This window comes from Oenanthe melanoleuca, chromosome 4 (genome assembly GCF_029582105.1).
Source record: "Oenanthe melanoleuca isolate GR-GAL-2019-014 chromosome 4, OMel1.0, whole genome shotgun sequence".
Taxonomy (NCBI): domain Eukaryota; kingdom Metazoa; phylum Chordata; class Aves; order Passeriformes; family Muscicapidae; genus Oenanthe; species Oenanthe melanoleuca.
The window spans coordinates 68,121,349-68,148,144 of NC_079337.1; the positions used below are offsets into that span (position 1 = coordinate 68,121,349).

The 26,796-nt window shown below is 61.4% G+C and overlaps 1 protein-coding gene across 1 annotated transcript; it reads left to right on the forward strand.

Annotated features, from left to right (window-relative positions):
- Positions 1-1,937: 1,937 nt before the first annotated feature.
- On the forward strand, positions 1,938-25,959 carry LOC130252647 (transcription factor COE4-like). Its single transcript, XM_056490422.1, is given in 18 exon segments — positions 1,938-2,222; positions 2,882-2,997; positions 8,311-8,467; positions 10,772-10,835; positions 10,928-10,983; positions 11,122-11,195; positions 12,003-12,071; positions 16,471-16,552; positions 18,060-18,177; positions 19,402-19,535; positions 19,611-19,643; positions 19,646-19,739; positions 21,145-21,233; positions 21,652-21,717; positions 22,594-22,735; positions 23,441-23,620; positions 24,335-24,526; positions 25,598-25,959. Coding segments are annotated over 18 exon segments (2,022 nt in total). The 3' UTR covers positions 25,669-25,959.
- The last annotated feature ends 837 nt before the right edge of the window (positions 25,960-26,796 follow it).

Sequence of the window (26,796 nt, forward strand, 5' to 3'; positions counted from 1 at the left end):
GATGGATGGACACTGGGATGGACAAATGGACACTAGGAGGGATGGACACTGGGATGGACAAATGGACACTGGAATGGACAAATGGACACTAGGAGGGATGGACACTGGGATGGACAGATGGACACTGGAATGGACAAATGGACACTGGGAGGGATGGACACTGGGATGGACACTGGGAGGGAGGGATGGACACTGGGATGGACAAATGAATACTTGGAGGAATGGACACTGGGGTGGAGGGATGGACAAATGGACACTGGGAGGGATGGACACTGGGATGGACAAATGGACACTGGGATGGATGGACACTAGGATGGACAAATGGACGCTGGGATGGATGGATGGACACCGGGATGGACAAATGGACACCAGGAAGGAGGGAGGGATGGACAATGGGATGCTTGGGTGAATGAGGGCATTGACAAATGGACACTGGGATGGACACATGGACTCTGGGATGGACGGATGGACACTGGGATGGACACATGGATTCTGGGATGGATGAGGGCATGGATGGGTGGACACTGGGATGGACAGATGGATGGATGGAACGATGGACATTGGGATGGATGGGACTGTGGGTGGATGGCCATGACTTGTGAGATGGACACTGGGATGCATGGACAGATGGACACTGGGATGGATGGATGGATGGAACGATGGACATTGGGATGGATGGGACTGTGGGTGGATGGACAGATGGACACTGGAACAGGTGGGTGCATGGATAGATGGATGGACATTGGGATGGACAGATGGATGGTACAGATGGACAGAGGATAGATGGGGATGGATGGGTGGACACTGGGATGGATGAATGAACGGATCATAGGATGGACAGACAGACACTGGGAAACGGATGGATGAATGGGGGCATGGACAAAAGGACACTGGGATGGATGAATGAACACTGGGACAGACAAACGGATGCTGGAGGGGGATGGACAGATGGACAGAGAGATGGACAGATGGATGGAGAGAGGGATGGATTAAGGACAGACGGACGGACAGATGGATGGATGCTGAGATCAGTGCAGCTGTTATTGCATGGACATCAGGATGGACGAGATCATGGGTGGATGGACACTGGGATGGACAGATGGACAGAGGGACATGGACACTGGGATGGACAGAGGGACATGGACATCCAAGACGGACACTGGGATGGACAGGGATGTGCACAGAGGGACATTGGGATGGACACTGGGATGGACACAGGGACATTGGGATGGACACTGGGATGGACACAGGGATGGACAGACGGACATGGACAGGTGGATTCCCTGGGACCTGTTTGGGGTCACCCTGGGGGTCCCTGGGGATTCAGGGGGGGGTTCCTGGGATACCCTGGGAGCAGTTTGGGGTCCCGGGGCCTCTTTGGGGCCATCCCAGGGTGTCCCTGGGGACACGTTGGGGTCACTTTGTGCCACCCTGGCCCCCATTTGGGATCATCTCGGGGTGTCCCTGGGGCTGGTTTGGGGTCACCCCAGGGACACATTGGGGTCATTTTGGGGTACCCTGGCCCCCATTTGGGATCCCCCCGGGGTGTCCCTGGGGACACTTTGGGGGCACTTCACGCTACCCCGGGCCCCATGTGGGACTTCTCCAGGGCTTCTCTGTGGCCTCATCGGGCTCTGCCGGGGGTCCCTGCCGGGGGTTCCTCCCGGGGGTCTCTGGGGTCAGTCCCGGGGGTGTCTCCCGGGGGTTTCGGGGGTCGCTCCTGGGAATCTCGGGGTTCCTTCCCGGGGGTCTCGGGGGTCGGTCCCGTGGGTCTCCCGGGGGTCTCCCCTCGGGGTGCCCGGCGCCCCCCGCGCGGCGCGGGGAGGGACCGCTCCTCCCCGGAATGATGTCAGCCTGGCCGGCCGCGGCCCCCGCCTCCCCCGGCGGCTCCGGCCCTGCCTCCCCGGGGAGGCGGCGGCGGCGGCGGCGGTGCCGGGATGGCCCGGGCCGGCGGGGCGGCGGCGGCGGCGGCGGCGGGGCGGCGGCAGCGAGCGCTGCTGCTGCTGATGGTGCTGCTGCCCGAGCCGAGCCGCCGGGGCCGGGCCGGGGGGCGGCGGAGGCGGCGGGGAGAGGGCGGTGATGGCGCTCCCGGGACCCCCGGGCCGCCCCCCGTTCGCCCATTGCTGCTGTTGGTGCCGCTGCCGCCGCCGCCGCCGCCTCCTCCTCCTCCTCCTCCTCCTCCTCCTCCTCCTCCCCGCTCCGCCGCCGCCGCCGCCCGCCCGGTAACGGAACCGAGCCCCCGCCCCGGGCCGCCTCCACTCCTCCCCTGCGCCTCGGCCGTCCCTCCCTGCCTCCATCCCTCCCTGCGAGCTTCCATCCCTCCGGTGCCGCGCTCCATCCCTCCGCTCCTCCTCCTCCTCTGCGAGGCTCCCTCCATCCCTCCCTCTGCCGCGCTCCATCCCTCCACTCCTCCTCCTCCGGGCCTTCCTCCACCCCTCCTCTCCCTCCTTCCATCCCTCCACTCCTCCTCCATCCCTCCCTCTACCCCTCCTCTCTCTCCATCCCTCCCTCCATCCTTCTACTCCTCCTCCGGGCCTCCCTCCCTCCCTCCATCCCTCCCTCCTTCCTCCCCATCCCTCCCTCCACTCCTCCCTCCCTCCCTCTCCCCCGGCGCCTCCCCCCGCCCCTTCCCCTCCCCTCACTCGGCTCCGGGGCTCCTCCAGCTCCAACTTCTCGGGCTCTGCCTCCTCCCTCCCCCTGAACCCCCCCCGGAGCCTCCCCCTCCCTCCATCTCTCCCTCCCTCCCTCCCTCCGCAGATGCCGCTTCCCCGGCGGCCGGGACGGCGGCCCCCGGCACCTGCCCGGTGCTGAGCCCGGGGCTGGGGGGCGGGGGGAGCTCCGGGGGTCCCCCTGAACCCCCCCGGTCATGTTCTCGGTGCAGGAGGCGCTGCCCCGGGGGGGGGTCCCCATGAAGGAGGAGCCGCTGAGCGCGGGGCTCCCCGCCGGCCGCTGGCTGCAGGGCACCGGGATCCTGGACGCCAGCACGGCGGCGCAGAGGTAAGGGGACAGCCTGGGGACAGCCTGGGGACAGCTCGGGGACAGCTCGGGGACAGCCTGGGGACAGCTCGGGGACAGATCGGGGACAGCTCGGGGACAGCCTGGGGACAGCTCGGGGACAGCCCCGGGAGAACCCGCCGGCTCCGAGTGCTGCGGGATGGATGCAACCCGAGCTCCGCGGGCATCCCCGGGGGCTCTGCCGGGCATCCCGAGCTCCGTGGATATCCCGGTTTTTACGGGAATTCCAGGGGATGGAAGTGTCCCGGGGGCTGTGGGCATCCCGCGTTCCGCGGGAATTCCAGGGGCTGTGGGCATCCTGGTTTTCATGGACGTCCTGGTTTTCGTGGGCTATCCTGGGATATCCTGGGCTATCGGGAATCCCGGCTTCCATGGGCATCCCGCGGGCTTTGGGCATTCCAGGCTCCGTGGGCATCCCAAATTCCACGGGCGTCATCCCGGGCTCTGCATCCACGGGCATTCCAGGGCTTTGGGCATCCTGGGCTCTGGGAGTGTCCTGGAATCCACGGGCATTTCCTGCCCTGTGGTCATTCCTGGTCACCGTGGTCATTCCGGTGTCCTGGGTCCCACGGGCTCCGCGGGCATCCCAGGATGTGTCCCTCCCCTCCCTCCATTCCCTTTTTTCCTGGGATTCTCGGGCCTCTGGACACCCCAATCCCGCTGCCTGGGGCATCTCGGGATCCCCGTGGGTTTCAGCTGCCAGCGGTTTGTGCCAACGGGAGTGGGATCTGTGCCCGTTCCCTGCTTTTTCCAGGGGTTCAAATCCCATTCCTGCCTTTTCCAGGGGGCTCACATCCCATTCCTGCTATTCCCGGGGGACTCACATCCCATTCCTGCTATTCCTGGGGGGCTCACATCCCATTCCTGTCTTTTCCTGGGGGGCTCACATCCCATTCCTGTCTTTTCCTGGGGGGCTCACATCCCATTCCTGTCTTTTCCTGGGGGGCTCACATCCCATTCCTGCTATTCCTGGGGGCTCACATCCCATTCCTGCTATTCCTGGGGGGCTCACATCCCATTCCTGCTATTCCCGGGGGGCTCACATCCCATTCCTGCTATTCCCGGGGGGCTCACATCCCATTCCTGCTATTCCCGGGGGGCTCACATCCCATTCCTGCTATTCCCGGGGGGCTCACATCCCATTCCTGCTATTCCTGGGGGCTCACATCCCATTCCTGCCTTTTCCTGGGGGGCTCAAATCCCATTCCCAGAGGGTTCAGAGCTCCCTGAATCCCATTCCCTGCCCCTTTTCCAGGGGACTCAAATCCCATTTCCTGCCCTCCCTGGGAGGCTCAAATCCCATTCCCTGCTTTTTCTATGGGGCTCAAATACCATTCTCTGTCCTTTTCCAGGGGGCTCAAATCGCATTCCCGGACTTTTCCAGGGATTCAAATCCCATTCCCTGCCCTCCTGGGCACTCAAATCCCATTCCCTGCATCCCCAGAGGATTCTGAGCTCCCTGAATCCCATTCCCTGCCTTTCCCAGGGAGGCTCAAATCCCATTCCTGCCTTTTCCATGGGGTCCAAATCCTGTTCTGTACCTTCCTCTGGGACTCAAATCCCATTCTTTGCCTTTCCCAGGGAGGCTCAAATCCCATTCCCTGCTTTTTCTAGGGGATTCAAATCCCATTCCCTGCCTTTTCCATGGGGTTCAAACCCCATTCTCTACCTTCCTCTTAGACTCAAATCCACTTCCCTGCCTTTTCCTGGGAGGCTAAAATCCCATTCCCTGCTCTTTTCTGGGACTCAAATCCCATTCCCTGCTCTTTTCTGGGACTCAAATCCCATTCCCTGCTCTTTTCCAGGACTCAAATCCCATTCCCTGCCATCCTGGGAGACTCAAATCCCATTCCCTGCCATCCTGGGAGACTCAAATCCCATTCCCTACCCTTTTCTGGGACTCAAATCCCATTCCCTGCCCTCCCCGGATCCTCAGTGTCCCCTGTCCCTCTCTCCCACCTGTTCCCATTGGGGTCAGTGCCACCCCTGTCCCCTGCCCTGCTGTCCCCTCTGCGGGTTTTGGGGTGTCCCTAAGGGGTCACCGATGCCATGGTGGCTCCCCTGGGGTCCCCCCAAAACTTTGGGATGCTGGAAAACCTCAGGGAACACCCCTCCCCCCAGCCTCAAAGGGACCACCACCGCGGTGACAGCCACCCCCCGGTGGTGACAATGTGGAGCTGAGGGACAGCAGTGCCAGGCTGGGGGGGGGGGGTGGGAGGTGCTGGCCTTGTCCCCGTGTCCCCAAAAACTCCCCGGGACCCCTGCAGGGGACAGAGGGACACACCCGGGGCTGGCGGTGGTGACAGGGATGTGTCACCGAGTGAGGTCCTGGCCAGCCGGGGGTGTCCCCTCCCGCCCTGCCTGTGCCACCCTGGTGGCAGCTGGGCGTGTGCCACCGTGCTGGCAGTGCCACTCGTGGGGACACCTGGCTGGGGGGGCGGGTTAAAACACCAGTGTCACCTCCCGTGTGTCCCCAAGGGGCTGGCACCGGGGTCCTGCCTTATGTGGTGACATCCAGGACCCCCCAAACCTCCCCTCCCGCGTGTCCCCGCGGCCACCGCGATGTCCCCAAGGGGCTGGCACCGCCCGCCTCGTGTCCCACAGGGGGTCCCTGAGTGGCCCACGCGGGGTCCCCACCCCTGGGTGACATCCAGGACCCTCTAATCCCCCCCTCCCGCGTGTCCCCGCGGCCACCGCGATGTCCGCAAGGTCCGGGGTGTCCCGGGTGGGGTCCCCACGCCCCCCGAGCCCCCCCGGGAGCCGCTTTAGGGCCGTGCCCGGGGCCGCCGCTTTCCTGGAAGCGCCGGGGCCGCGGCTGCTTGGAAATGCTTGATTGCCTTTAATAATTAATTAACGCGGCGGGCGGGGCTGGCGGCGCGGGGGGGACACGGCGGGGGACAGCGGGGACAGCCAGAGCCACCCCCCCGCCCCGGCGTGTCACCGAGGCGATTTTGGGGGGGAATTTTTGGGGCTGGAAGGAGCCGCGGACGTCCCGTTGTCGGGAGGGGTGGGGACAGTGAGGGACAGTGAGGGACAGAGGTGTCCCCGCGGGGGTGGCACCCTGAGAGCAAAGCCACCAGCACGGGGAGGGGACAAGGGACACGCCGCTGTGGGGACACGATGTGACCCGTTTGGGGTGGCCGCGCACAGGTATTGTCACCTCCCCAGACGTGGCACCTGGGGACAGTTTGGGACACCCGCGAGTGGCGCTGGGGACAGTTTGGGACCCCCGGGGAGCAGCTGAAGGAGCTTTTCCTCTGTCACGTCGCGGAGAAATGTCCCCAAAGTGTCGCCAGTGTCCCCAGAGGTTGTGGCGGGGGTGGCACCGGGGACAGCGACCACCAGCGGGGTGGGGACGCGGTGACAGTGACGGGGACTGTGCTGGAGGTCCCTGAGGTGGCTCTGCTGTCACTGTGCTGTCACCCGGGTGTCGGGGCAGGGACAGCGGCGGTGACACCAGAGGTGGCACTGAGGGGGAGGGCTCAGGGATGTCCCCGCTGTCCCCTCCTGTCCCTCGTGTCCCGGTGTCAGGGACTGGTGATGCTGGCGCTGTCCCCAACTCTGTCCCCTACCCTGGACAGGGACACGTGTCCCCCTCATGGGGTGTTGGGGTCCTGGTGGCCTTGGGGACAATGTGGTGGCCCTGGGGACAGGGTGCTGCAGGTTTTGGGGTGACTGGGATCCCACGGAAGGGTGCTGGGGGTCCCAGGGACTGGATTTTGGGATTTTGGGATTCTGGGAAGAGGTGCTGGGGGTCCATGGAGGAGTTTTTGGGGTTTGTGGTCATGGGGTGTGGGTGTCCCATGGAGTTTTTGGGGTTCCTGATAATGGGGTGCGGGGGTCCCGTGGAGGTTTTGGGGTTCCTGGTAATGGAGTGCGGGGGTCCTGGTGCTGAATTTTTAGGTGTCCATGTGCTGGGGGTTCCCGGGATGGGGATCCCCAGGATTGAGGGTTCTCAGGGATGAGGATCCCCAGGATTGGGATTTGGGGGCTCTGGGGGTCCCCAGGACTGGGGTTTTCGGGGTTGGGGTACTGGGGGTCACTGGGATGGGGTTCTTAGGGATGGGGATCCCGGGGATGGGGTGCTGGGGGTCCCTGGGATGGGGATCCCCAGGATTTTGGATTCTTGAGGATGGGGTGCTGGGGGTCCTCAGGATTTGGATTGTCAGGGATGGGGGTCCTGGGGATGGGGTGCTGGGGGTCCCCAGGATTTGGATTCTCAGGGATGGGGTGCTGGGGGTTCCCAGTGCTGGGGATCCCCAGGATTTGGATTCCCGGGGTTGGGGGATCCCCAGGATTTGGGTTTTCGGGGATGGGGATCCCCAGGATCTGGGTTCGCAGGGATGGGGGTGCCAGGATTTGGGTTCCTGATGTTGGGGATCCCCAGCTCTGGGGTTCTTGGGGATGGAATCCCTAGGATTGGAGTTTCTGGTGCCGGGGGTCCCCAGGATTTGGATTCTTGAGGATGGGGTGCTGGGGGTTCCTGGATTTGGGTTCCCAGTGCTGGGAGTCCCCAGGATTGGGGTTTGTGGTGCTGGGGGTCCCCAGGATTTGGATTCTCGAGGATGTGGGTTCTGGGGATCCCCAGGATTTGGGGGTGGCGTTCCCCAGCTCTGGGGTTCTTGGGGATGAGGGACTCCAGGATTGGGGTTCCCGGTGCTGGGGATCCCCAGGATTTGGATTCCCGGGGTTGGGGGATCCCCAGGATTTGGGTTCTCGGGGATGGGGGTCCTGGGGATGGGCTGCTGGGGGTTCCTGGATTTGGGTTGTCAGGGATGGGAATCTCCAGGATTGGGGATCCCCAAGATTTGGGTTCTCGGGGATGGGGTGCTGGGGGTTCCCGGTGCTGGGGATCCCCAGGATTTGGATTCTCGGGGATGGGGATCCCCAGGATTTGGGGGTGGCGTTCCCCAGCTCTGGGGTTCTTGGGAATGAGGGACTCCAGGATTGGGGTTTGTGGTGCTGGGGGTCCCCAGAATTTGGATTCTCGGGGTCGGGGGGTCCCCAGGATTTGGATTCTCGGGGATGGGGGTCCTGGGGATGGGGTGCTGGGGGTTCCTGGATTTGGATTCTCGGGGTCGGGGGGTCCCCAGGATTTGGGTTCCCGGTGCTGGGAATCCCCAGGATTTGGATTCCCGGGGTTGGGGGATCCCCAGGATTTGGGGGTGGCGTTCCCCAGCTCTGGGGCTCTCAGGGACGGGCGTTCTGCTGCTGGGGGGGTCCCTGTGATGTCCTGCCGGGTTTCTCGGTGTCCCCGCTGTGCCCCTCACCGTGTCCCGTCGCCTGTCGCGACAGCGGCGTGTCGCTGGCCCGCGCTCACTTCGAGAAGCAGCCGCCGGCCAACCTGCGCAAGTCCAACTTCTTCCACTTCGTGCTGGCCATGTACGACCGGCAGGGGCAGCCCGTGGAGGTGGAGCGCACCTGCTTCATCGACTTCGTGGAGAAGGAGCGGGTGAGAGACCCCAAAAAATCCCCAAAATCACCCCCAAAAAACTCCCCAATCCACCCCAAAAAACTCCCCAAAAAAACCCCGAAACAATCCCAAAAAAATCCCACAAACCACCCCTGAAATCATCCCAACCTCCACCTCAAACAATCCAAAAACTACCCCCAAAACAAGCAAAACTACCCCAAAAAAAACCCCAAAATCACCCCCAAAAAACTCCCCAATCCATCCCGTAAAACTCAAAAATCGCCCCCAAAAAAACTCCCCAATCCATCCCGTAAAACTCAAAAATCGCCCCCAAAAAACTCACCAAAAAACCCCGAAACAATCCCAACCCCCCCCCCAAAAAACCCCAAAACAATTCCAAAAAAATCCCATAAACCACCCCCGAAACCATCCCAGCCCCCACCTCAAACAATCCCAAAACTACCCCAAGAAAACCCCAAAATCACCCCCCAAAAACCCCCAATCCATCCCGAAAAATTCCAAAATCACCCCTAAAAAACCCCCCCAAAAAAAACCCCAAAACAATCCCAAAAAAAATCCCACAAACCACCCCCGAAACCATCCCAACTCCCCCAAACAATCCCAAAAAACTACCCCCAAAACTCCCCAAATCACCCCCAAAAAACTCCCCAAATCACCCCCAAAAAACTCCCCAATCCATCCCCCAAAAAAACCAAAATCACCCCCAAAAAAACCCCCAAAAAACCCCAAAACAATCCCAAAAAAAATCCCACAAACCATCCCAACCCCCCCAAACAATCCCAAAAAAACCCCAAAACTACCCCCAAAACACTCAAAACTACCCCAAAAAACCCCCAAACCACCTCAAACCCTCTCCCCAAAACCCCAAAACCATCCCGAAAAAGATCCCAACCCCCCCAAAAAACGCCAAAACAATTCCCAAAACCCCCCAAAAACTCCCAAAACCACCCAAAAAAACCTTTAAAACCACCCCAAAAAACCCCAAAAGTACCCCCAAAATAACCACAGCCCCCCTCCCAAAAAAAACCCCAAAAAGAACCCCCAAACAACCCCCCGAAAAAACCAAAATCACCCAAAAAAGCTCCATAACCATCCCTGAAAACCACCCAAAAAAAAAAAAAAAAAAAAAAAATTCCAAAACTATCCCCCCAAAAAAAACTACCCCCCCAAAAAACAATCCCCAAACCACCCCCCAAAAAAAAAAAAAAAAAAAAACCCAAAACAACCCCCCAAAAAAACCTCAAAACCACCCCAAAAAACCCCAAAGCCACCAGGTAATTTGGGGAGTCAGGTGAATTTTGGGGGGTCCTGAGGGCGTTAAATTTGGGGAGTCATGGTTGGATTTTTGGGGGAATTTGGGAGGGTCAAGGTGGATTTTTGGGGGGGTCCTGAGGGAGAAATTTGGGGGGTCAGGGGTGGATTTTTGGGGGTCCTATAGGGGGAATTTGGAAGGTCCTGGAGGTGGATTTTGGGGTGGTCAGGGATGAATTTTGGGGGGAATTTTGGTGGAGTCAAGGGTGGATTTTGGGGAGTCCTGGGGGGGTTAAATTTTGGGGAGTCAGGGGTAGATTTTTGGGGATCCTAGAGGGGAAATTTAGGGGGTCGGGGGGATTTTGGGGGAAATTTTGGGGGGGTCAGTGGTGGATTTGGAAGGGTCAAGGGTGGATTTTGGGGTGTCCTGGGGGGAGAGTTTGGGGATTTCTGGGGGGGTGAATTTGGGGAGGTCAAGGGTGGATTTTGGGGGGAATTTGGGGGATCGGGGTGGATTCTGGGGAGTCCTGAGGGGAGAATTTGAGGGGGGTCAGGAGTGGATTTTTGGGGGTCAGGGGTGGATTTTGGGGGTCATGGGAGGGATTTTGGGGGTTCCTGGAGGTGGATTTTGGGGTGGTCAGGGATGAACTTTTTGGGGAATTTGAGGAGGGTCAGGAGTCGATTTTTGGGGGTCCTAGGGGGGGAATTTGGGGGGTCAGGGGTGGATTTTGAGGGGTCCTGGGGGCAGAATTTGGGGGGTCATGGGAGGGGATTTTGGGGGGTCAAGGGTGGATTTTGGGGTATCCTGGGGTGGGAATTTAGGGGGTCCTGGGGGAGGGGAACTTGGGGAGGTCAAGTGTGGATTTTAGGAGGTCAAGGGTGGATTTTGGGGGGAATTTGAGGGTCAGGAGTGGATTTTTGGGTGTCCTAGGGGGGGAATTTGGAGAGTCCTGGTGGGGTTAAATTTTGGGTGACAGGGCCGGATTTTTGGGGGTGACCAGGAGGGTGCGGGGGGGGACACGGAGTGACCGCCTGTCCCCTCCCCCTGAATTTTTGTCGCCACCCCCGAAGGAGCAGAACGGGGAGAAAACCAACAACGGGATCCACTACCGGCTGCAGCTGCTCTACAGCAACGGTGGGCGCGGCTTTTGGGGGGATTTGGGGGATTTTTGGGGTGTCCCCGGGGGGGGGAGGTGACAATCGGGGTGACCGTCCCCGCCCCCGCAGGGCTCCGCACCGAGCAGGATTTGTACGTGCGCCTCATCGACTCCATGTCCAAGCAGGTACCGAGACCCCAAACCCGCCCCCAAATCCCCCGCCCCCCAAATCCCGCCCGCCGGGAACATCTGGATGCGGCTGCGGCCACATCTGGCCGCGGTGCCACCGCGGTGTCGCCGCTGTCCCCTCGGTGTCCCCTCCAGGCCATCATTTACGAGGGGCAGGACAAGAACCCCGAGATGTGCCGGGTGCTGCTGACCCACGAGATCATGTGCAGGTGGGGCTGGGGACACGCGGGGGGTGACAGGGCTGTCCCCAAGGCCCCCTTAGGACCCCCGTTAATTAATTAGCGCTGCTGATTAACGCCGGGAGGCGCCACTGCGGGGGACAGGGGACCCGCGCTCGTGGTTGGGGACAGCGGGTGGCACTGCTGGGTCACCTGGGGGGGACACGGAACCTCGGGTGGGTCCCCAATTCCTCCAGGGCCACCCGGAGGTGACAGGGACGGGTCCCCAATCCCCTTCAGAGCCACCCGAGGGTGACAGGGACAGGTCCCCAATCCCTTCAGAGCCACCTGGAGGGTGACACGAAGCCCCCCTGGGTGACCGGGACAGGTCCCCAGTCCCTTCAGAGCCACCCAGAGGTGACAGGGGCGGGTCCTTGAGAGCCGCCCAGGGGTGACACAGAGCCCCTCGAGGTGACAGGGACGGGTCCCCAACCCGCTCAGAGCCACCCGAAGGTGACGGGGCGGGTCCCCAATCCCTTTACAGCCACCCAGAGGTGACAGGAGCGGGTCCTCAACTCCTTCAGAGCCGCCCAGGGTGACAGGGACGGGTCCCCAACCCGCTCAGAGCCACCCGAAGGTGACACGGAGCCCCTGGGACCCCCAAATCTGTCCCCACCCCATAAAGAAGTGGAAAAGTGACACTCCCGAGTGTCCCCCCTGCTGTGTCCCCTCTGTCCCCACCCTGAGTGACAAACCGGCCCGAAGGGGGGACAGGGGGACCTGGCGTGTCCCCCCCGGTGTTTGGGTGTCCCTCAGCCCTCGCTGTCCCCTGATGTCACCTCCTGTCCCCGCGTGCAGCCGCTGCTGTGACAAGAAGAGCTGCGGGAACCGCAACGAGACCCCCTCGGACCCCGTCATCATCGACAGGTGCGGGGACACGGGGGACACTGGGGGACACGGGGGACACTGGGGGACATTGGGGACACGGGGGACATTGGGGACACGGGGGACATTGGGGACACGGGGACATCGGGGACATCACGGCGAGCTGGGGGTGGGGGGGGGGTGGCAGCCACCAGAGTTGTCCCCGAGCTTGGGGACACGATGCTGCGGAGCCAAGGGACAGCACAGGACACTCCGGGTGTCGCCAGGAGGTGACAGCGGTGACAGATGGCCCCGTTGGTCACATCAATAATGGAGGTGGCACCGGCGCCTTGGGGACATCCCAGGGTGGCCGTGTCCCCGTGCCTGAGGCCACCGTGGTCCCTCTGTCCCTGTCCCCACCGGGGTCCTCCTGCCTGTCCCTTTGTCACCTCCCTGGTGCCACCAAGCCAAGCCCGGGGGGGTCAGGACCACGGTCCCCATGTCACTGTCCCCATGTCACTGTCCCCATGTCACTGTCCCCTGTCCCACCATGGCGCTTTTGGGGTGCCCCTGGGGGAGGTGACACCCCGAGGGTTGGTGGCAATGTCCCAAATGTCCCAAATGTCCCAAATGTCCCTGTGTCCCCCCCCTCAGCCTCAGGAATTTGAGGGGGTCACCCGAAGCTTTTGGGGGGGGGGTCACTCAGTGTCCCCAACCTGTTCCAGGATTTTTGGGGTGCCCTCAGTCCCCTCTCCCCTCCCCAGGACTTTCAGGGTGTCCCCTGTCCCCATTCCAAGCATTTTTGGGGTGTCCCGAACCTGCCCCAGGATTTTTGGGGTGTCCCATTCCCTTGTCCCCATTCCCCAGATTTCTGGGGTGTCCCCAACCTGCCCCAGGACATTTAGGGTGTCCCCAACCCCTCTCCCCGTTCCCATCACTTTCGGGGTGTCCCCATTCCCCTCTCCTCATTCTCAGGATTTTTGGGGCGTCCCAAACCTGCCCCAGAACTTTTGGGGTGTCCCCATTCCCCTCTCCCCTTTCCCAGGACATTTGGGGTGCCCTCAGTCCCCTCTCCCCATCCCTGTCACTTTCGGGTGTCCCCAACCCCTGTCCCCATTCCCAGGACATTTGGGGTGTCCCCATCACTTTCAGGTGTCCCCTCTCCCCATCCCCATCACTTTCGGGGTGTCCCCAGTCCCCTGTCCTCATTCCCAGGACATTTGGGATGTCTCCATCCCTGTCACTTTTGGGGTGTCCCCAGTTCCCTCTCCCATTCCTGTCCCTTTCGGGGTGTCCCCATCCCCTCGCCGTCCCTTTCGGGGTGTCCCCGTCCCTGTCCCTGTCCCGTCCCTGTCCCTTTCGGGGTGACCCCGTCCCCTCCCTGTCCCTTTCGGGGTGCCCCTCTCCCCATTCCCATCCCTTTCGGGATGTCCCCGTCCCCTCCCTGTCCCTTTCGGGGTGTCCCTGTCCCTTTCGGGGTGTCGCCGTCCCCTCCCCGTCCCTTTCGGGGGGTCACGCAGGGCCAGCCGTGTCCCCCGGGCTCCCGCGGAGCCCCCCCTGTCCCCCGTGTCCCCGCGTCCCCCCCCGGGCCAGCCCCGCTGGTTTGAGAGCGCGCTAAGTGCCCCTCTCGCGGCGTTAATCAAATTACCCGGCAGCGAAAATTGACGCTTCTCATTAATTAGCCACGATTATGCTAATTGCGCATTCAAATTTATGCGCCGCGAGCAGAAGGTGCTCGGCAGCGGCGCCGGGCATTTGCATATTCAATGGTAATTAGCCATGCTAATTAATGCGCCGGCCCCGTATTTTTAACCCGCGGGGTTCAGCCCCAGCCCCCCCACCTGAGGCTGGGATTTGGGGGATTTGGGTTTTTTTTTTTTGGGGCGGTTTTTGGGGTATCCCCCCAGGCCGTGCTGTCCTGGGGATGGTGGGGGCGTTTTCCCGGTTTTTTCCCGTTTTTTTTCCCGTTTTTTTCCCGTTTTTTTCCCGGCGTTTTCCAGCTCCTTCCTTGCCCTGATTACCCCCCGCGGGGCGGGAATGGGATTATGGGAATGTGGGGAATGGGGGCACCCCCCTTTTTCTGTGTTGTCCCAAAGGGTGGGACCCCCTTTCTGTGGGGTCGGGACCCCCTCAGTGTGAGATCCCTTTTTTCCGGGATCCCCTTTTTGTGGGATCCCCCTTTTCCATGGGATCCTCTCTCCTTGTGCCCCCTCCTTCCATGGGATCTGCTTTTTGTGGGATCCCCCTTTTTGTGGGGGTCTCCCTTTTCTATGGGATCCTGTAAATGAGACCTTTTTTTGTGGGATCCCCATTTTTTTTGGGATCCCCCTTTTCCATGGGGAGCCCCTCACTATGGGATCCCCCTTTTCCGTGGGATCCTCTCCTTGTTCCCCCTCCTTCCATGGGATCCCCTTTTTGTGGGATCTCCCTTTTGCATGGAGAGCTCCTCATTGTGGGATCCCCTTTTTTTTTTTTTGGTGGGATCCCCTTTTTTTTTTTGTGGGATCCTCTTTTTTTTTGTGGGATCCCCTTTTTTTTTGTGGGATCCCCTTTTTTTTTGTGGGATCCCCTTTCACTTGTGGGATCCCCTGTCACTTGTGGGATCCCCTTTCACTTGTGGGATCCCCTTTTTTTTGTGGGATCCCCTTTTTTTTTTGTGAGATTCCCTTTCCATGGAAAGCCCCTTTCTGTAAGACCCCTTTCCCCCTTTTCTATGGGATCCCCTCTTTGTGGGACCCCCTTTCCCTGGGATCCCCTCATCCATGGAACTCCTTTTTTTGTGGGATCCCTTTCTTTGGGACCCCTTTTCCATGTAACCCATTTTTTGTGGGATCTCTGGGTTCCTTTTTCCCCGGGACCCTTTTTTGCTGGGATCCCCATTTCCATGGGATCCCCTTTTCCCTGGGACCCCTTTAGTGGGATCCCCTCTCCCTGGGACCCCTTTTCTTGTGGGATCCTTTTTTTCTGGCACCTCTTTCTTGTGGGATCTCCATTTCGCAGGATCCCCATTCGCTGGCACCCCCTTTTTAATGGGATCCCCTTTATATGGGATCCTTTTTTGTGGGACCTTCCCTTTCCATGTAACCCCATTTTGTGGGATCCCTATTCCCTGGCACCCCCTTTTTAATAGGATCCCCTTTATATGGGATCCTTTTTTGTGGGACCCCCCTTTCCATGTAACCCCTTCTTGTGGGATCCCTATTCCCTGGCATCCCGATTTTTTTTCTGGGATCCCTTTTTGTGGGATCCCTTTTTGTGGGATCCCCTTTTCCATGTAAACCCATTTTGTGGGATCCCTATTCCCTGGCATCCCCTTTTTTTTTTTTTTTTGGATCCCGTTTTTTCTGGGATCCCTTTTTGTGGGATCCCTATTCCCTGGCACCCCCTTTTTAATGGGATCCCCTTTTTGTGGGATCCCCCTTTCCATGTAACCTCTTTTTGTGGGATCCCTATTCCCTGGCACCCCCTTTTTAACGGGGTCCCCTTTTTATGGGATCCCTTTTTGTGGGATCCCCTTTTCCATGTAACCCCATTTTGTGGGATCCCTATTCCCTGGCATCCCGATTTTTTTTTGTGGGATCCCTTTTTGTGGGATCCCCTTTTCCATGTAATCCCTTTTTGTGGGATCCCTATTCTCTGGCACCCCCTTTTTTTTTTGGGATCCCGTTTTTTCTGGGATCCCTTTTTGTGGGACCCCCCTTTCCATTTAACCCCTTTGTGTGGGATCCCTATTCCCTGGCATCCCTTTTTTTGTGGGATCCCCTTTTTTTGTGGGATCCCTTTTTGTGGGACCCCCTTTTCCATGTAACCCCTTTTTGTGGGATCCCTATTCCCTGGCATCCCGATTTTTTTTGTGGGATCCCTTTTTGTGGGATCCCTTTTTGTGGGACCCCCCTTTCCATTTAACCCCTTTGTGTGGGATCCCTATTCCCTGGCACCCCCTTTTTTTTTTTGGATCCCGTTTTTTCTGGGATCCCTGTTTGTGGGATCCCTATTCTCTGGCACCCCCTTTTTAATGGGGTCCCCTTTTTATGGGATCCTTTTTTGTGGGACCCCCCTTTCCATGTAACCCCATTTTGTGGGATCCCTATTCCCTGGCACCCCTTTTTTTTTTTTGGGATCCCGTTTTTTCTGGGATCCCTTTTTGTGGGATCCGTATTCCCTGGCATCCCCTTTTTTTTTTTTTTTTTGGATCCCGTTTTTTCTGGGATCCCATTTTTGTGGGACCCCCCTTTCCATGTAACCCCTTTTTGTGGGATCCCTATTCCCTGGCATCCCCTTTTTTTTTTTTTTTTTTTGGATCCCGTTTTTTTCTGGGATCCCTTTTTGTGGGATCCCTATTCTCTGGCACCCCCTTTTTAATGGGATCCCCTTTTGATGGGATCCCTTTTTGTGGGACAACACGAGGACATATTTTTGTCACCTTTTCCTTTTTTTTTTTTTTTTTTTTCCCGAATTCCAGGTTTTTCCTCAAGTTTTTCCTCAAATGCAACCAGAACTGCCTGAAAAACGCCGGGAACCCGCGGGACATGCGGCGCTTCCAGGTGACATTTGGGGACATCAGAAGGGTGGGGGAGACCCTAAAAAGGGGTGGGGGCGACCCCAAAAAGATTTCCCAAAGGGGTCGAGGGGAATTGGGGACTCGATTCCCCCCCGAAGGGGGGGAATCGAGTCCCCAATTCCCCTCGACCCCTTTGAAAATCCCCCAAATTTACCGACACCCTATTAAAAAAAAAACCCTAAATCCCTGAAAACCCCAAAATCTCCGCCCCCCTCCCCCCCTCCCCGGTCGCAGCTGGGTCCTGGCCCCCCCCCCGAGGTTCATCAGGGCTCGGTAACGAGATGTTAATTATGACATTTCGGTGATTAACGACCCCATTTGCATCGCGGCATCGGCGGCGGGAGAGCGGCGGGGAAAAGGGGAAAGGGGAGGGGGAAAAATTGTGGGATTAAGTGGGGGGGGGACGGGAATGGGGGGGGATTGGGTTTTTAGGGGGTGGTGGTGGTCCTATAAAGGGGTTTGGGGTCATCTGTGGGGGAATTTGGGGGGCTAGGGGTGGTCCTAAAAGGATTTGGGGTCTCCTGTGGGGGAATATGGGGGGTTTGGGGGTCTCCTGTGGGGGAATTTGAGAGGTTGAGGGTGACCTTGAATGGGTTTTGGGATCCCCTGTGGGGGAATTTGGGGGACTGGGGGTGGCCCTACGAAGGATTTGGGGTCTCCTGTGGGGGAATTTGGGGGGTTTGGGGTGGCCCTACAAAGGGTTTGGGGTCTCCTGTGGGGGAATTTGGGGTGACCCTACAAAGGGTTTGGGGTCCACTGTGGGGGAATTTGGGGGGCTAGGGGTGGTCCTAAAAGGATTTGGGGTCTCCTGTGGGGGAATATGGGGGGTTGGGGGTGACCCTAAAAGGGGTTTGGGGTCCTCTGTGGGGGAATTTGAGGGGTTGGGGTGACCCTACAAAGGATTTGGGGTCCTCTGTGGGGGAATTTGGGGGGTTTGGGGTGACCCTAAAAGGGGTTTGGGGTGTCCTGGGAGGGCAACTTGGGGTCTGGGGGTGACCCTAAAAAGGGTTTGGGGTCCCCTTGGGGGTTTTGGGTGGACCTGGGAGTGGCCCTAAGGGGGGTTTAGGGGTGCCCTTGAGGGACTGGGGTGCAGTTTGGAACGGCCCTAAAAGGGATTTGGAGTCCTCTGGGTGTCCCCTGCGTGTCCCCTGAGTGTCCTGGGGGAAGGACTTTGGCAATCTGGGGGTGCCCTGGGAGGGTTGGTGACCCCAAGATGTTGGGGCCACCCCCTGTGACACCGTGGGGACACCACAGCCCCTGCAGTGTGACAGGGCAGGGGACACCGTGGGGACACGTGGGGACACCACAGCCCCTGCAGTGTGACAGGGCAGGGGACACGTGGGGACACCGTGGGGACACGTGGGGACACCACAGCCCCCCGTGGTGTGACAGGGCAGGGGACACGTGGGGACACCGTGGGGACACCACAGCCCCCCGTGGCGTGACAGGGCAGGGGACAGCCGGGGTGAGCGTGTCCCCTGTCCCCGCAGGTGGTGGTGTCCACCACGGTGCACGTGGACGGCCACGTCCTGGCCGTGTCCGACAACATGTTCGTGCACAACAACTCCAAGCACGGGCGGCGGGCGCGGCGCCTCGACCCCTCCGAAGGTCAGGGGACACCTGGGGACACCTGGGGACATCCTGGGGACACGCACTGAGATCCTGCCAGTGTGTCCTGCCACCCCCAGGGTGATCCCTGTGTCCCCACTGCTGTCCCCACCCTGCTGTCCAGTGTCTGGCTGGTCCACCCCTGAGTGTCTCTGTCCCCATCCGTGTCACCATGGCCACTTGGGGACATTTTGGGGACATGTTTTGTGAGCTCCCAGGGTGGCCTGCCACCCCCAGGGTGGTCCCTGTGTCCCCACCCTGCTGTCCCCACCCTGCTGTCCCCAATGTCTCTGCCTGTCCACGGTTGGGTGGCCGTGGGTGCCTCTGTTTGTCCCCACCCCTGTCACCCTGGTCACTCGTGTGTGTCCCCCCCCCGGCCATGTCTGTGCGGCCACCTGTGCTTGTCCCCAGTCATGTCCCTGTGTCCCCATCCATGTCCTGATGTCCCTGTGAGTCCCAATCCTGTCCCCTCAATGTCCGTGTCCCCATGGCTGTCCCTGTCCATATCCGTGTCCCCATTCCTGTCCCTGTGTCCCCATATCTGTCCCTGTGTCTCCATGCCTGTCCCCTCTTTCCTACCCCCAAGCCTCCACCCCTCTGTCCCCACCATCACTGTCCCTGTCCCCTCCATGTCCTTGCCATCACTGTCCCTGTCCCCTCTGTGTCCCCACCATCGCTGTCCCTGTCCCCACCATCGCTGTCCCTGTCCCCCATCCCTCCATGTCCCCACCATCTGTCCCTGTCCCCTCCACCATCTGTCCCTGTCCCCCCGTGTCTCCACTGCTGTCCCTGTCCCCTCTGTGTCCCCTCCACTGCTGTCCCTGTCCCCACCATGTCCCCTCCATCACTGTCCCTGTCCCCACCATGTCCCCACCGCTGTCCCTGTCCCCTCTGTGTCCTCTCCACTGTCCCCTCTGTGTCCTCTCCACTGTCCCCTCCACGTTCCCACCATCTCTGTCCCTGTCCCCTCCATGTCCCTGCCATTGCTGTCCCTGTCCCCCCATGTCTCCACCGCTGTCCCTGTCCCCTCTGTGTCCCCTCCACCGCTGTCCCTGTCCCCTCTGTGTCCCCTCCACCATCTGTCCCTGTCCCCCCGTGTCCCCACCACTGTCCCTGTCCCCTCCATGTCCCCATCCCCTCCACCGCTGTCCCTGTCCCCACCATGTCCCCTCCATCACTGTCCCTGTCCCCCCGTGTCCCCACCGCTGTCCCTGTCCCCTCCAGCAGCCACCCCCTGCATCAAGGCCATCAGCCCGAGCGAGGGCTGGACCACGGGCGGTGCCACCGTCATCGTCATCGGGGACAACTTCTTCGACGGGCTCCAGGTGCTGTTCGGCACGGTGCTGGTGTGGAGCGAGGTACGCGCGGGGCTTGGGGACAGCGCGGGGACAGCGCGGGGACAGCGCTGAGGCCGTGTCCCCCCCCCCCCGCAGCTCATCACCCCCCACGCCATCCGCGTGCAGACCCCCCCCCCCGGCACATCCCGGGGGTCGTGGAGGTGACGCTGTCCTACAAGGCCAAGCACTTCTGCAAGGGCGCGCCCGGGCGCTTCGTCTACACCGGTGAGGGACGGGGACTGAGCGGGGGGGACATCGAGATTGGGACATTGGGGTTGGGGACAGCGGGATTGGGGTGGGGACATTGGTGGTGGGGACAGCGGGGGTAGGGACATCGAGATTGGGACGTTGGGGTTGGGGACAGCGGGATTGGGGTGGGGACATCGAGATTGGGACATTGGGATTGGGGTGGGGACAGCGGGGTGGGGTGGGGACATCGAGATTGGGACATTGGGATTGGAGTGGGGACAGCGGGGTGGGGACAGGGACAGCGGGGTGGGGACAGGGACAGCGGGAATGGGGACATCGAGATTGGTACATTGGGGTTGAGGTGGAGACAGTGGGAATGGGACATTGGGGTGGGGACAGGGACACTGGGAATGGGACATTGGAGCTGGGGACATCGGGATTGGGACATTGGGGTTGGGGACATTGGTCTTGGGACAGAGGCATTGGGATTGGGATGGGGACATTGGGAATGGGACATTGGGGCTGGGGACAGCAGGAATGGGGCGTTGGGGTTGGGGACATTGGGATTGGGGTGGGGACAGCGGGAATGGGAAATTGGGAATGGGACATTGGAGTTGGGGTGGGGACAATGGGGTTGGGACATTGAGATTGGGGTGGGGACACTGGGAATGGGACATTGGGGTGGGGACATTGGGATTGGAGACATTTGGGCTGGGGACATCAGGATTGGGATGGGGACATTGGGGTTGGGGAGGGGACAGCTGGAATGGGACATTGGAGTTGGGGACATTGGGGTTGGGACAGGGACATTGGGATTGGGGTGAGGACATTGGAATTGGAACACTGGGAATGGGGTGAGAACATTGGGGTTGGGACATTGGGATTGGGGTGGGAACATTGCGGTTGGGGTGGGGACAGCGGGAATGGGACATTGGGGTGGGGACATTGGAATTGGGATTAGAAAATTTGGGTTAGGGTGGGGACATTGGGACATTGGGGTTGGGGTGGGGACATCGGGATTGGGACGCTGGGATTGGGATGGGAACACCCGGGATTGGGGTGAGGATTTAGAATGGGACGTTGAGATTGGGGTGGGGACATCGGGACTGGGACAAGGACATCGGGGTTCAGGTGGGGACATCGGGACTGGGACATGGGAGTTGGGGTGGGGATATCGGGGTTGGAATGGTGACACTCGGGAATGGGATAGAGATCTCTAGGATTGGGATAGAGACACCTGGGATTGGGAATGGGGACATTGGAATTGGGATGGGGATGTCCAGGAATGGGATGGGGACACCTGGGAACGTGACACACCCTCGGGGGATGGGGACACAAACCCCTGGAAGGAGCCAGAGCCGCCTGTGACAGTGTCACAGCCCCCGGGACAGTGACACAGCCCCGGGGAGGGGACAGAGCTCACGGTGTCCCCTGTCCCCAGCCCTGAACGAGCCCACCATCGATTACGGGTTCCAGCGGCTGCAGAAGGTGATCCCGCGGCACCCCGGGGACCCCGAGCGCCTGCCCAAGGTAGGGGACAGGGACAGCACTGAGGGGACAGGAGAGACACCCCCGAGGGGACAGGGACAGCACTGAGGGGACAGGAGAGACACCCCTGAAGGGACAGGGACACCCTCAAGGGACAGGGACACCCTCAAGGGATAGGGACACCCTTAAGGGATAGGGACACCCCCAGGGGACAGGGACACCCCGGGGGGACAGGAGAGACACCCCGGGGGCAAGGGACAGGGAGGGGGTGACAGTTCTTCTGTCTCTTAGGGCAGGGAGGGACAGAGGGGGATCATTGGGGACACAATGGGGGGTTGGGGACACGGGGCACACAGAATGGAGGTTCAGGGGGGGGACATGGGGGCCTTTGGGGGTGCGCTGGGGGTGGACCCCCCCCCACCACCCCGTGTCCCCTCCCCTGTCCCCTCGCTGTCCCCAGGAGGTGCTGCTGAAGCGCGCGGCCGACCTGGTGGAGGCGCTTTATGGGGTCCCCCACAGCAGCCAGGTGTGCGGGACCCCCCCGGGACCCCCTGAACACCCTGGGACCCCCCCCGGGACCCCCTGAACACCCCGAGACCCCCTGAACACCCCCGGGACCCCCTGAACACCCTGGGACCCCCTGAACACCCCCGGGACCCCCGAGATCCCCCCGGGACCCCCTGAACACCCTGGGACCCCCCTGAACACACCCGGGACCCCCTGAACACCCTGGGACCCCCCTGAACACCCCCGGGACCCCTCCCCACCCTGGGACCCCCCTCGTGTCACCCCTGCCGGGAGGTCCCGGTCCCCTCCCCAGCCCCATCGTGCCCCGTGGGGAGGTGACAGGAGCTGGGACAGTGTCAGTCACATCCCGGGGTCACCCCGGGCTCTGCGGGTGGGGGTGACAGCAAGGGGGACACCGAGGGGGTGGCATGGTGGGGTGACACTGCGGGCACCATCAAGGGGTGACAAAGGTGACACTTCAGGATGAAGCTGTGCTGGAGGGTGACACTACCAGGTGACACCGAGGGGTGGCACTGAGGGGTGGGACTGTGGGGTGACACTGCAGGGCACCATCGAGGGGCGACAGTGAGAGGTGACACTTTCGGGTGATGCTGTGCTTGAGGGTGACACTGTGGGGTGGCACCGAGGGGTGTCCCTGCAGGGTGACACTACCAGGTGACACTGAGGGGTGACAATGCAGGACACCATTGAGGGGCGACAATGAGAGGTGACACTTTCGGGTGATGCTGTGCTTGAGGGTGACACTGTGGGGTGGCACCGAGGGGTGTCCCTGCAGGGTGACACTACCAGGTGACACCGAAGGGGTGGCACCAGACCCAGAGGTGCCCCCCGGCAGTGCCACCCTCGCTCGGTGACGCCGCTGCCGTGTCCCCAGGACGTGCTGCTGAAGCGGGCGGCCGACGTGGCCGAGGCGCTGTACAGTGTCCCCAGGGGCCCCGCGCACGTCACTGTCCCCTCCTTCGGCGGGGGACAGCTCGGCCTGGCCATGGGCGACTCCCCGCAGGGCTCCGAACAAGGTGCGCGGTGGCCTCGGGGTGGCGGGAGGGTTTTTGTCGCCTCCCTGACTGGTGCCACTTGTCCCTGTCCCCTCACGGCTGTGACCACGGAGCGCGGTGGCCTCGAGGTGGCCTCGAGGTGGCGGGAGGGTTTTTGTCCCTTCCCCGGCTGGTGCCACCGTGTCACTGTCCCCGAGGGGTTGTGTCCCCTTCCCGGCTGGTGCCACCGTGTCGCTGTCCCCGGGGGGTTGTGTCCCCTTCCCGGCTGGTGCCACCGTGTCGCTGTCCCCGAGGGTTTTTGTCCCTTCCCCGGCTGGTGCCACCGTGTCGCTGTCCCCGAGGGGTTGTGTCCCCATCCCGGCTGGTGTCACCGTGTCGCTGTCCCCGGGGGGTTGTGTCCCCATCCCGGCTGGTGTCACCGTGTCGCTGTCCCCGGGGGGTTGTGTCCCCATCCCAGCCGGTGTCACCGTGTCGCTGTCCCCAAGGGGTTGTGTCCCCATCCCGGCTGGTGCCGCCGTGTCGCTGTCCCCAAGGGGTTGTGTCCCCATCCCGGCTGGTGCCGCCGTGTCGCTGTCCCCGGGGGGTTGTGTCCCCATCCCAGCCGGTGTCACCGTGTCGCTGTCCCCAAGGGGTTGTGTCCCCATCCCGGCTGGTGTCACCGTGTCGCTGTCCCCGAGGGGTTGTGTCCCCATCCCAGCCGGTGCCACCGTGTCGCTGTCCCCGCAGGGTTCTCGCGCAGCCCCGGGACGCCCCCGGCGCGGGGGTTCGGCCCCCCGGGCTCGGCCCCCCAGCAGGGCTTTGCCGGGGCCACCGGGGGCTTCGGCGGGGCCACCATGGCCGGGCTGGGGGTCCCCGGGTCCCCCCCGAGCTTCCTGAACGGCTCCACGGCCACCTCCCCGTACGCCAGTGAGTGACACGCCTGGGAACACCCATGGGGGGGTCGGGGGGGGGGGTCCCCAAAACCGTGTGACAGCCCTGGGGGGTTCCTGAGGTCATGGCTGCTCCCCGGGGGTCCCCAAAGTCATTGGGGGGTCCCCCAAAGCCATGGGCCAGCCCTGGAGTGTCCCCAAAGCCATCACTGAGGGGGAGAGAGGCAGTGGGGACAAGGCCAGCTGAGGGGGGACAGCCCTGTCCCTGTCATTGTCCCTGTCTCTCTCCCTGTGCCTGTCCCTGTCCCCATTGCTCTCCTTGTCCCCATCCCTGTCCCAGCCCTGTCCTTGTTCCTGTCCCTGCCTCTCTTCCTGTCCTTGTCCCCTTCCCTGTCCTGGCTCTGTCCTCTCTCTCTGTCCCCATCTCTGTCCTGTCCCTGTCCTTGTCCCCTTTCCTGTCCTTGTCTCCGTCCCCATCCCTGTTCTGGCTCTGTCCCCATCTCTGAACCATCCCTGTCCCCATCTCTGTCCCCTGTCCCCATCCCCGTCCCCATCCCTGTCCCTCATGGTGTCCCCTGTCCCCATCCCCGTCCCTGTCCCCTCGCGGTGTCCCCTGTCCCCATCCCCGTCCCTGTCCCCTCGCGGTGTCCCCTGTCCCCTCGCGGTGTCCCCTGTCCCCATCCCCGTCCCCTGTCCCCTCGCGGTGTCCCCTGCCCCCCCAGCCGAGCCGCGTGTGTCGCTGTCCCCTCAGTCCTGCCCGCCAGTCCCCCGCTGGGCGCCTCGTCCGTCACTGTCACCTCGGGCCCGGGCGCGGCCACCCCGCCCGGCGGCTTCTCCTTCTCGCCGGTGACGATGATCTCGGCCGTGAAGCAGAAAAGCGCCTTCGCGCCCGTGCTGCGGCCGCAGGGCTCGCCCCCGCCCGCCTGCGCCAGCGCCCTGCAAGGTCAGCCTGTCCCCAGGGCCACCAGGGCCACCAGGGCCACCAGGGCCACCGCGGTCTGACACCCAGCCCCGCGTGCGCTGTGCAGGGTCCCCAGTGTCACCGTGCTCCCGATGTCCTGTACGTGGGAATGGTTGGGGCTGCCCCGTGCCACCTTTGTCACTCTCCTGGTGTCCCCAGGGTCCCTGACATCTGTCCCCAAGTGGCTTCTGCCCCATGGAGGGTCCCCAGTGTCACCGTGCTCCTGATGTCATTTACATGGGAATGTTGGGGCTGCCCCGTGCCACCCTTGTCACTCTCTGGTGTCTCCAGGATCCCCAGGGTCCCTGACATCTGTCCCAGGGTGGCCCTGCCCCACAGAGGGACCTCAGTGTCACTGTAATCCTTGTCCCTGCCTGACAGGGTTGGGGCTGCCCTGTGTCACCTTTGTCACTCTCCTGGTGTCCCCAGTGTCCCCAGGGTCCCTGACATCTGTCCCCAAGTGGCTTCTGCCCCGTGGAGGGTCCCCAGTGTCACCACACTCCCGATGTCATTTACATGGGAATGGTTGGGGCTGCCCGTGTCACCTTTGTCACTCTCCTGGTGTCCCCAGTGTCCCCAGGGTCCCCAGGGTTCATCACATCTGTCCCCAAGTGACTCCTGCCCCGTGGAGGGTCCCCAGTGTCACCGTGCTCCTGATGTCATTTACATGGGAATGGTTGGGGCTGCCCGTGTCACCTTTGTCACTCTCCTGGTGTCCCCAGTGTCCCCAGGGTCCCTGACATCTGTCCCCAAGTGACTCCTGCCCCGTGGAGGGTCCCCAGTGTCACCGCACTCCCGATGTCCTGTACATGGGAATGGTTGGGGCTGCCCTGTCCTCTCCGTGTCCCCAGTGTCCCCAAGGTCCCCAATGTCCCCCACACCCACCCTGAGCCCCCCTGCCCCACAGAGGGTCCCCAGTGTCACTGCACTCTGTCCCTGCTGTCCCTGCCCGTGTGGCGCCCACACCCGGGGCTGTCCCATGCCACCCTTGTCCCTGCCGTGTCCCCAGTGTCCCCAGTGTCCCCTGGCTGACGCTGTCCCTGTCCTGCCCAGACCCAGCTTTTGAGGACTCGGACAAATTCCACGCTCCGGCGCGGCCGCTCCAGGGATTGGCCTATTCCTAAGGACGGCGTTTCCAGAGGGGCTCCGGATCCCCCATCCCGCCGGGACAGGAGCGGGGACAAGGACTGGGGACATCCCTGTCCCCTGTGCCCACCCCTCCGAGCTGGGGTGGCGCCGGGGCGAGGGGACCCGGCCCCCCATGTCCCCATCCCGAGTGATCCCAGCCTGGCTGAGGGGAAATCCCAAAACGAGCCGAAATTCCTGGGTTTGGCCTCGGGAAGAGCCGGAGAGAGCCGGGAATTAGGGCAGAGGAGGGCGAGGGGTGGAGGCGCCGGGATGGGCGGGAGGGTGATCCAAGGTGGGAGGGATGATCCAGGATGGGATGGAAAAGGATGGATGGTCCAGGAAGGGATGGATGCTCTGGAAAAGGATGGAAGGTCTGGAAAAGGATGGATGATCCAAGGTGGGATGGAAGCTCCAAGGTGGGATGGATGGTCTGGAATGAGGGATGATCCAGGGTGGGATGGAAAAGGATGGGTGATCCAGGATGGGATGGAAGCTCTGGAAAAGGATGGATGATCCAGGGTGGGATGGAGGCTCTGGAATATAAGGGATGATCCAGGATGGGATGGAAAAGGATGGATGATCCAGGGTGGGATGGAAGCTCTGGAAAAGGATGGAAGCTCTGGAAAAGGATGGGTGATCCAGGATGGGATGGAAGCTCTGGAAAAGGATGGGTGATCCAAGGTGGGAGGGATGATCCACGGTGGTATGGAAAAGGATGGATGGTCCAGGAAGGGATGGAAGCTCTGGAAAAGGATGGGTGATCCAAGGTGGGATGGAAGCTCTGGAAAAGGATGGGTGATCCAAGGTGGGATGGAGGCTCTGGAATATAAGGGATGATCCAGGACGGGATGGAAAAGGATGGATGGTCCAGGGTGGGATGGAAGCTCAAAGATGGGTGGATGCTCTGGAATATGAGGGATGATCCAAGGTGGGATGGAAGCTCTGGAATAGGATGGATACTCCAGGGTGGGAGAGATGATTCAAAGTGGGATGAATGATCCAAGGTGGGATGGAAGCTCTGGAAAAGGATGGATGATCCAGGATGGGATGGAAGCTCCGGGAAAGGATGGATGTTCTAGAAAAGGATGGATGATCCAAGGTGGGATGGAAGCTCAAAGATGGGT